Raw genomic sequence first — 9,906 nt, 5'->3', positions numbered from 1 at the left:
CCACATCGAGATCGGTTATGAACTTCTTCATCCAAGCAGCTTCCTTCGCGGCATCTGATGCGGTAATGTACTCAGATTCCGTGGTAGAATCAGCTACAACACTCTGCTTGGAGCTTTTCCATGAGACATCTCCTCCGTTGAGAGTGAACACGAAACCCGTTTGTGAGCGAGAGGTATCTCGATCAGTTTGAAAACTAGCATCAGTGTAACAGTTTACAGTGAGCTCCTCATTGACTCCTCCAAATATTAAGAACATATCTTTTGTCCTTCTCAAGTACTTAAGGATGTTCTTAACTGCAGTCCAGTGGGCAACCCCAAGGTTCTGCTGGTAACGGCTGGTCATGCTCAAAGCATACGAGACGTCTGGTCGAGTACATACCATAGCATACATGATAGAACCAATCGCTGAAGCATATGGAACTCCTTCCATTTGCTTTATCTCTCGGTCCTCAGAGGGAGCTTGCGATTTGTCCAAAACGGTTCCTTTAGTCATTGGAACACCTCCTTTCTTGGAGTTTTCCATCTTGAAGCGTTTCATTACTTGATCTATGTATGTGCTCTGAGTTAGCCCAAGAAGTCGCTTAGATCTATTCCTATATAGATCTTGATTCCTAGAATGTAAGCAGCTTCTCCAAGATCCTTCATTGCAAAACAAGATCCCAACCAATGTTTAATTTCCTTAAGCATGGGGATGTTGTTTCCAATGATCAATATATCATCCACATACAAGATGAGAAATGATATAGCACTCCCACTAGCCTTTCTGTAAACACAAGGTTCATCTTCGTTCTTGACAAAGCCAAACTCTTTGACTTTCTGGTCAAAACGAAGATTCCAGCTCCGAGATGCTTGCTTGAGTCCATAAATGGACTTGTTTAGCTTGCATACCCTATTAGGATATTTTGGATCGATAAAACCGTCAGGTTGAACCATATAAACATCTTCGGAAAGATGTCCATTAAGAAAGGCGGTCTTAACATCCATTTGCCAAATTTCGTAATCATAGTACGCAGCTATGGCAAGTAATATCCTGATCGATTTGATCATAGCAACGGGTGAGAAGGTTTCATCATAGTCAATACCTTGAGTTTGAGTGAAACCTTTCGCTACTAGCCGTGCTTTATAGGTTTGTATATTTCCATGCATGTCAGTTTTTCTCTTGAAAACCCATTTGCTCCCTACTGCCCGAGATTCGGGGGGTAGCTCAACCAAGTCCCAGACTTCATTGTCACGCATGGATTGCATCTCGGCTTTCATGGCCTCTAGCCATTTCGCAGAATCTGGATTAGAAATAGCAGATTTGTAACTAGTAGGCTCGTCATCAGACTCGGCTACTGTCAGGACTTCAGAACCCTCAACATGCCAAAGGTATCTATCGGGTTCTTTACGAGTCCTGATGCTCCTGCGAAGGCTTGTGTTCGGGTCCGATTCGGTATCAACAATTTGTTGTGGTTCAGACGTTCCGACCTCGTCAACGGTTGCTTGTAGTCCTTGGACTTCTTCAAGATCTACTAAGTTACTTCCAGTTCCTCGACTAAGAAGTTCATCTTCAAGGAACCTTTTAGCCTTCCTTTTGATGGAAATCGTATTTGCATCAGGATGGTAGAAGTAATAACCGCATTGGTTATAGTATCCGACGAAAACAACCTTTTCGCCTCGAGGGTCGAGCTTGTCATCAGAGTCACTTGTGATGTAAGCATCACACCCCCATACTCTTAGGTAACTCAAATTCGGCTTATGCCCATGCCATATCTCATATGGAGTTTTGTTTACCTTTTTGGTCGGCGCTAGATTTACGAGTCGAGCAGCAGTCATAAGAGCAAAACCCCAAAAGGAGTGAGGTAAATTTGTTCTACACATCATCGATCGAATCATATTTAGTAAGGTTCGATTTCTCCTTTCACACACGCCATTAAGTTGGGGTGTGCCTGGTGGAGTGGGTTGTGAAACTATTCCACGTTCCTTTAGATGATCGAGAAATTCCAAGCTGAGGTATTCACCTCCTCGATCTGAGCGAAGCATTTTAATCTTTCTATTAAGTTGGTTTTCAACTTCGTTTTGAAACTCTTTGAACTTTTCAAAAGTTTCATGCTTATGCTTCATGAGATAGACATAAGCATATCGACTATAGTCATCGATGAACGTAACGAAGTATCTCTCGTGATTCCTAGTCATGGTTCTAAAAGGACCACATACATCTGAGTGTATGAGTCCTAGTAGATCGCTAGCTCGTTCACCAACATGGGTGAAGGGATCCTTGGTGAGTTTGCCAGCTAAGCAAGACTCGCAATCATCAAATGAGTCCATTCCGGTGGATTCAAGAATCCCCTCAGATTGGAGCCATTTTACGCGTGCCTTGCTTATATGGCCAAGTCTACAATGCCATAGGAATGAATCACTAGTACCATTTTTCTGACATTTAGAAAGGTGATATATGTTACTGCTAGGCTGAACATTAATTTCATAGATACCGTTTCGAGGTTTAGCCTCAAAATAGTAAATACCATTTAGATAAGCAGAAATAGCAATACCATTAAAAACATATCTAAATCCTTGTTCATAAAGCAACGAAACTGAAATGATGTTTTTGGTTAAACCAGGTGCATAAAGACAATTGTTCAAAACAACGATAAGACCAGATAAGATTAAATGTGCCAGTTGCCAGAACTGGGACTCTTTTCCCATCGCCAACAATGAGCTCCATGTCTCCCGGCTTCATTTTCTTCCACTTCTCAGGCTCCTGCAAGACATTAATGATGTGATAACCACACCCGGTATCAAATACCCATGTGTTGCTTGAAACAGTGAAAAGTTCGATAACATATATTAGAATACCTGAAGAAGTGCCTTCTCCATTAGCCTTCTTCACTTTGAGCTTGGCAAGATACTCGGGGCAGTTACGTTTCCAGTGCCCCATCTTGTTACACTCATAGCATTGCCGCTCTTCTGGAAGAGGGGCTTTCACAGCTTGCTTGCTCTTGTTGGTGGCAGGTTTGGCAGCAACAGGAGCCTTTCCTTTGTTTTTGCTGTTATAACTTTTCTTCTTTGTTTTGGGCTTTTTAACACCACCAGATCGAACCATTAACACTTGGCTTACTTTGTTGGAAATGTTCATCTCTGCCGTTTTGAGCATCCCATGTAGCTCTGGCACTGTCTTTACCCAGTCATTCATGTTAAAGTTCATAACAAATTGATCATAGTGACTGGAAAGAGAGTTGAGAATGAAGTCAACAACCATCTCATCTTGGAGAGGATAACCAAGTTTGTTTAGTTGGTCGATGTAGCCTTTCATCTTGAGGACATGAGCACTAACTGAGGAACCCTCTTGCATTTTACAGCTTATGAGCTGTTTCATGGTGTCATAGCGTTCCTGACGGGCTTGTTTCTGAAACATGCCCTTGAGTTGTTCAATCATGTCGAAGGCATTCATGTCTTCCATATTCTTCTGAAGATCTGGAGACATGGTGGCTTGCATGAGGCAAGCAACTTCCATGGCATCTTCTTTATGTTTGTCGAAAGCCTTCTTCGCAACCACAGTGTTGTTTTCGGGTGCGGTTGGGATCGGGGTTTCCAAAACATAAAGCCTTTTTGCCATCTTGAGAACGATTCTCAAGTTGCGGTGCCACTCAAGAAAATTGGTGTTATTCAGCTTGTCTTTCTCAAGTATGGACTTGAGAGCAAAAGAGGAGTTGTTTTCAGATGACATCTGTTAAGCAAAAATTATTTAATTAGTATTTTCAATGTATTTCCTTATTTAGTGAGGTGAGACGATAAGGAGCGAGAATCCGGTTAGAAGCTCTTTCTAAAGGCAGCTGGGGCATGCAACATTAGCAAGAGGTTCAAGCGGACTGACAACGATTGTCAATTGTGAGAAAAGCACAACTCCCGGGGTTTATGAGGCTACGAGGACAATCTTTTGTCCTTGCATTGATACGTTTGGCCTCATCTATGCCACTTTTGTTCTCGAGACGGCCGGGGCACGCAACACGAGAAGAAAAGTAATAGTCGTCCTAAAACGGTCACATGTGGAAGGGCCGGATGTGTCGACGGAACCCTTGCACCTTGGAAGGATAAACTAGACACCAAGTGTCGTGCTGTGGCTCAAACACTGATGGTTCGCATTATGCCCCAAGTGTTACTAGTAGTAGGATGGCATAGACTATTGATTTTAATTTTTACCAAATAGGGTCGTTATAGTCGGTTTTAATCTAAATATTATATTTGCGACATAACCAAAAAGACCCTTTCACCTCTCGGGACAATTAGTTTTAGATAACCTATAAAACTAAGTTTGTCGCGACTTGGAATAACCAATTAAAGTTAATAGTGAAAACTATTAAGTTTATGAGTTTTAAAGATGTGAGAAAAAAAACATGTTATAAAACTCTAGTGGTTAAAAAAAATTTATCCAAGTTGCTAGAACTTGCTTTTTCCGATTTCTTTAAAAAAAACTTTTAAGAATACATTTTGGTATTAAGTTGAAGTGTGATAACATTTATCAAAAGGCAACCATAATAGCAAAAATGAATATGTAAATCATATGGGCATGATTATGATCTTGCTAGAGCCAAGTAGCAAGATCAAAGGGGTCACGGTCACAAAACACAAAACAACCACAAGGATGGACTTGAGTGCATCTTGTTGTCTTGAGCGACTCCCACTAACTCCAAGACTCCTCTTGGCATTCGGTCTTGCTTCGGGTCTTCGGTTCAACAATATTTAACAAGTAAATATAACAAAGACAAAGAACCTTATCTATTACAACTTTGAACCACAAAGCGGGCCAAAACCATAAACTAATCTATTACAACTTTGAGCCGCAAAATGGGCCAAAACCATGAACAAAACCAAATATAAACACAACCACAAGGTCGGGCCCGATTTACATATTCAACACAACCAAAAAAAATTTGGGCAATTTTGGTCAACAAAAAAAAAAACTAACAACTAAAATATGACCAAAAATATATATAGCCCAAAGATAAAAATAAATCAAAAACTTTAGACTTTTAAAGTTTGTGATTTATTATTCCGGTAAAAAAAAAGACCGGTTTCGATTTGCATGTGGTGAGCATCGGCTCTGATACCACTGAAGGATATCCGTGGTATATATTTTAGTTTTATTTTATGAACCCGGTTCATATTAAATATGTGTTTATTTTGTCACAAGGATTTAGTCAAAACATTTTTGACAAAAGAGTGCATCTAGAAATAGGTTATTCAAAATAAACTTTAACTAGTTAAAAAAATATATACACATTTTGGCAACGGAAGCGAATGTAACAAAATTAACATAAACACTTTTATACCAAGGATTACCCGTAATGGAACAAGGTCACCAACATGCAAACACGAAATAGAACATCAACCATAGGGGGTTTAGATATACCTTCGGTTAGTAAATAACCGGTTGAGACACCGAGGTTCAACGATCGAATGCTAGTTACACGAGCGAGAGATACGCGAATGTGAGCCGGGTCTCGGCGGTGGTGGCCGGCGGCGGGCGGCGGCGACCGGCGGAGAGCGGCGGCGGCGGGCGGTGGTGACCGGTTTGGGTGTGTGAGTTGAGAGAGGTTTTTAATCTTCTCTTGCATCTTCCACCAAATACAAGACCCACTTATATAGAATATGGACATTCATGTATGTTAGCCAAGTGTCAATCATGCAAAATTGCATGTAATTCTATTGGCCAAAAAGGGTGGCAAAGTTGCATGTATTTCTATTGGCCAAAAAGGGTGGCAAGTGACAAGTGGCGGTGGGTGAGAATACCCGTGTCACCCGGCCCATGTACCCGTCTCTCCGTTCAATACCCGCGTATCGTTCGTAATTACCAGTTATTAGTTAAGTGGATTTTTAGTTCGTTGACCACGGTGTAACTCTTACGGGTCAAGACCCGGTCGGCAGCGTTGACTTATCGAACCGGACATAAATATCCAACAATACTGTCTAAAATCATCGACAAAAATGTGTCAGCGGCTGGATTTGATTTTAAGATTTGCGTTAAATAAGTGATTTGAGTTATTCTATTTGATTAGAAAACGACTGCATCATGGGTGTTATTTATAATGTTTTCATGTCAATTTTATCTTTTTAAAGTGTGGCACTATTGTCAATCTTAGTTTTACCGTATAAAAGAAGGTTTGATTTTGATTTACTGTTTTAAATATTAACTTATTAATCAATTTTCTCATAATACTAATTATTGTAGTTTTATATTTTATGATTCTGATTGATCAACTTTTTCCTTTTATCACTTTGTTTGGAAATGAGTATGACAGTACGTATGTTGTGACATTGTGTAAAACCTTAAATTGAAGTTCTTAAATTTAATATACATTTTTCACTTGGGTTTGGATTTGATTAAACAGTTAGTGATAATTAATTAGGGCTATTGAGCTGTAACAAAACTAATTATCACCAACTGTTTACCATTCATTAAGATTGGTTCTGATTTTTATATAACATTTGGTCCACCAAAGATGACTTTGAAGAAAAAACCTTTCTATCTATAGCACCCCACTTGAAAACTAACAGCTTCGAGAAACTTTAGTTGGATTGGTTGAAATGTGCCTTTCTTGACCGTATCCATGTTGCTCACAAAATCCCAAATCTCATTCATTGTCGTCATTTTGATTGAACACTCCAACCCCCCCCCCTCTCCCACCCCCCACCCCCACACACACGCACATATTGAGACGAGACTTGGAGAAAATGACTAAAAGTGTGAAAACGCTAAGAACGGTTCCCAGTCGTTGGATTAATATAATCTACGGACTACCATGTGTCGGTGATGTTTTGTAAATATCAGTAATTCTCATAAAGACGTGGGGTTCATTAAGGGTAAAAAGGTCTTTTTGACTGATCACATAAATAATAAAAGCCTCTGAAACACCAGAAACTTTATTGCTTTCCATTTATTGTAAAGAACTTCCACCAAAAAACAAGCGCCTAAAACATCATTATATAAAGGAACAAACCATCCTTTTCATCGATCATACTAAAAAACCAACGCCATTCTACAAAACACCAAACATAAAAAACTTCAAAACACACAAAAAAAAAAAAAACGCTATAACAATAATACTGATACATAGAAAGTAAAACAGAAAACACGGATAACAAAAACCACACCAGGCCATCAGATAAAGACACGCCATGGTTTCAAAAAAAAAAAAACTCAACATTGAATAATACACCCCATGATAATATTATATTAAAACGCCAAAGTATAAAATTCGATGTTTCATATGTATAAAACGCCATTCATTAAAACAAACCCTAATGCAAAATGAAAGAATATTAAAATATTATATTAATTAAAAACGCCAATAAACACATAATGGATTAAATATATGTGAAAGCACCGGATCGATGACGAACATCAAACATTGCACTTGATTCAAGACATGAAGAACAAAATAGGGTAGATGAAGAAGAAGATGCAAGACAAACTCATTCATTTCAATACAATCATCACAGATTACATACCAAACGAGTATACATCATCTTCTACAAGCTGGTTTAGATCACAAAGATCTAAACCCTAGCTTTCTCTCACTAACACATAGTCTCCCTCTCTCTCTAGAATACACACAGTGATGGAGAATAGATGGGACCTTGTGAGAGGTGCACCAAGCACTCAAGAGTTACCCTAATCTACACAATACACACACATATATAGGCTAGGGACTAAACCCGGACAAAACACATTGTCCGGGATACAAAACAATACAATAATCCGAAACACTAGAAAGTCGTCCGGAATGCCTTCAGCAATTGATAATCTTCATTATCATTGACTTTAACTTGGACTTCTGCTTTGGTTGACACAGAACTGATAAGCGACAGTCACCCGGCAGGAACTGCACTTACAGTCTCCCCCTTAACTGTTGCATCAGTTCTGTGTGGCATCGATAATCTTCAATCACCGGATACTGCACTTACAGACTCCCCCTTAACTGATGATATCATGCATGCTTTCAACTTTAGCTGAGACTTGATCTTTTAGGTAGAGCACAGCGATCTTCAACCCTTCTAATTAATGACTTGCTGACGATCACTTAAATGGCCGCTTTGAGAAACCCGAAGAATCCAACACCAGACGTTGTAGATCATCCCCCTCAAACTACTCCCAAATCAAGTTAACGCGAACCGACCTACAACCACATGTAAGAATATCGCTCGATACATTAATCTTCAAACTTAACCGGTAGAAGAACGAAACGTCGGATTTCCAATGCCTAACATCAAAAACTTCAAATTCCGCAAAGACATGAAGTTTGGTTCGATAAGTTAATAACAAACCAGACTTTGAAAATGTACATCCACCATCTTGATCAAGGTCTTCAACTGAGTGTCTGAGATCATTTCATCTCGAATCTTCAAGATCCAATCTCGTATCTTCACAAATCCAACAATTTCCCGATGACTTTCGTCTCTGATCTCCCCCTTAATGTAAGAACCCCTATTTCGAGAATCCGACCAGTCACCAACTTTGAAGAGGTACCAAGAAGACTAATCTTCTCTACTCTAACCGGCATACGATAAAGGCAGGACCTTCAACTACTTGCCAAACGAACAATTTGATTCATCACGTCAACACTTGATTAAACCTCGAACAAACTTGACAAAACTCAATCATACACTGGCTCTAACTTGCTTCATGTTTTAAACATTTCTCCACCGGTAAGATTAACACTAAGTTAATCTCAAAGATAGTAAACATGAACTTGTTTCGATGTAGCACCACGAGCTTTTGATTTACAAAGAAAACAGGAATTTCAAAATTTTTACTCCCCCTTTTTCTTTGTAAACAATACAAAAATCCAAGCAAGTCTTATTCTCTTCACCTCCTCACTTGATCCGGACAACATAAGTACCATAAGACTTTTCGATAATCCGAAACCGACTTCAAGTTTCCAAACTACCCATAATTCTGACTCTTAGTTAGTTATCCGGTACCCCAGGTAAACCGGAATAACTAGAAAAACTCGGAACATGCACACTTCAAAACTTCCGAACAACACAAACTTCTAAATTTAGCTAAAAATCCGGTACCCCAGGTAACCCGGAATTCTAGAAAATTCGGAACTCGTAAAACCCGAAAGCTCTTGAAACCTCGGATCAGATCATCTGAGCAGTATTTAGAGTACAAAGGAATTCGAAACGAGCAAGGAAATAAAGGAAACTCTGAAGAAACCCGGAACAATAAACTCGGAACCAAATTTTAATAACACAGACTTATTAAAACTTAAAACTCGGAACAACTTGGAACAAATCCAAGAGTTTCAATCCGACTTTAAAGCTCGCACTCTAAAAGTGGTTAAACTCGGAACTAAAACTCAGACAAAAAAGGCTCGGACTTTAAAAGCTGTGAACATCAGACTGTTGTTGTTAAAACTCGGAGTTTTAACACACTAGACTCGGAAACAACCCCAACAAATTTAATCAGAAACTCGGATTGAGTCTAACAAACTAAAACTCGGACGGAAACCTTTAAACAAAACTCGGAAGAGAAACTTTTGAACAAAAGTCAGAAGTAAAACTTTTGAACAAACAAGAAACTCGGAGCAAAGAACTTTCAACAAAACTCGGAAGTTTCAGTCAGAAACTCAGATGGACAGTTTCAACATGAAACTCGAAACAAAGGACTTTCAACAAAACTCGGAAGTTTCAAACTCGGAAACTTGTAAAGTAATCGTAAAACTCGGAATCCATAGACTGTTGAACCATTAACAAATGTCAAATCTTTGTCTTTGCAACAAAACTCGGACCATGGCACATTGAGGATAAACCTCAGAACTTGAAAAACTCGGACCAATACCACACAGTTAACTCGGCTCACTGAGGATAATCCTCATACTTGAAAAACTCGGACCCTCGTACTAAACTTGAGGGTTGAAACTT

At 39.3% G+C, this 9,906-nt stretch overlaps 2 protein-coding genes across 2 annotated transcripts; both read right to left on the bottom strand.

Annotated features, from left to right (window-relative positions):
* Window positions 1-2,697: 2,697 nt before the first annotated feature.
* LOC118492420 lies at window positions 2,698-3,227 on the bottom strand. Its single transcript, XM_035990422.1, has 2 exons — window positions 2,836-3,227; window positions 2,698-2,740 (listed from the first exon to the last, which is right to left on the bottom strand). The coding sequence occupies exons 1-2, from the start codon at window positions 3,182-3,184 to the stop codon at window positions 2,733-2,735; spliced, it is 357 nt and encodes a 118-aa protein (XP_035846315.1). The 5' UTR covers window positions 3,185-3,227; the 3' UTR covers window positions 2,698-2,732.
* Window positions 3,195-5,581, bottom strand: LOC118492209. The gene is made up of 3 exons (XM_035990069.1): window positions 5,390-5,581; window positions 3,236-3,706; window positions 3,195-3,203 (listed from the first exon to the last, which is right to left on the bottom strand). Exons 2-3 carry the CDS (start codon window positions 3,704-3,706, stop codon window positions 3,195-3,197), a joined length of 480 nt encoding a protein of 159 aa, XP_035845962.1. The 5' UTR covers window positions 5,390-5,581.
* Between the last annotated feature and the right edge of the window lie 4,325 nt (window positions 5,582-9,906).

Source organism: Helianthus annuus, chromosome 5, assembly GCF_002127325.2.
Source record: "Helianthus annuus cultivar XRQ/B chromosome 5, HanXRQr2.0-SUNRISE, whole genome shotgun sequence".
NCBI classification, from domain to species: domain Eukaryota; kingdom Viridiplantae; phylum Streptophyta; class Magnoliopsida; order Asterales; family Asteraceae; genus Helianthus; species Helianthus annuus.
Note: the sequence above shows the minus strand (reverse complement) of the source record. Positions and strands in the feature narration are given on the sequence as shown.

What these genes read in the sequence shown, in the direction of transcription:
- LOC118492420 (XM_035990422.1), bottom strand. Translation starts at nt 3,184, where the DNA reads ATGAACTTTAACATGAATGACTGGGTAAAGACAGTGCCAGAGCTACAT.
- LOC118492209 (XM_035990069.1), bottom strand. Translation starts at nt 3,706, where the DNA reads ATGTCATCTGAAAACAACTCCTCTTTTGCTCTCAAGTCCATACTTGAG.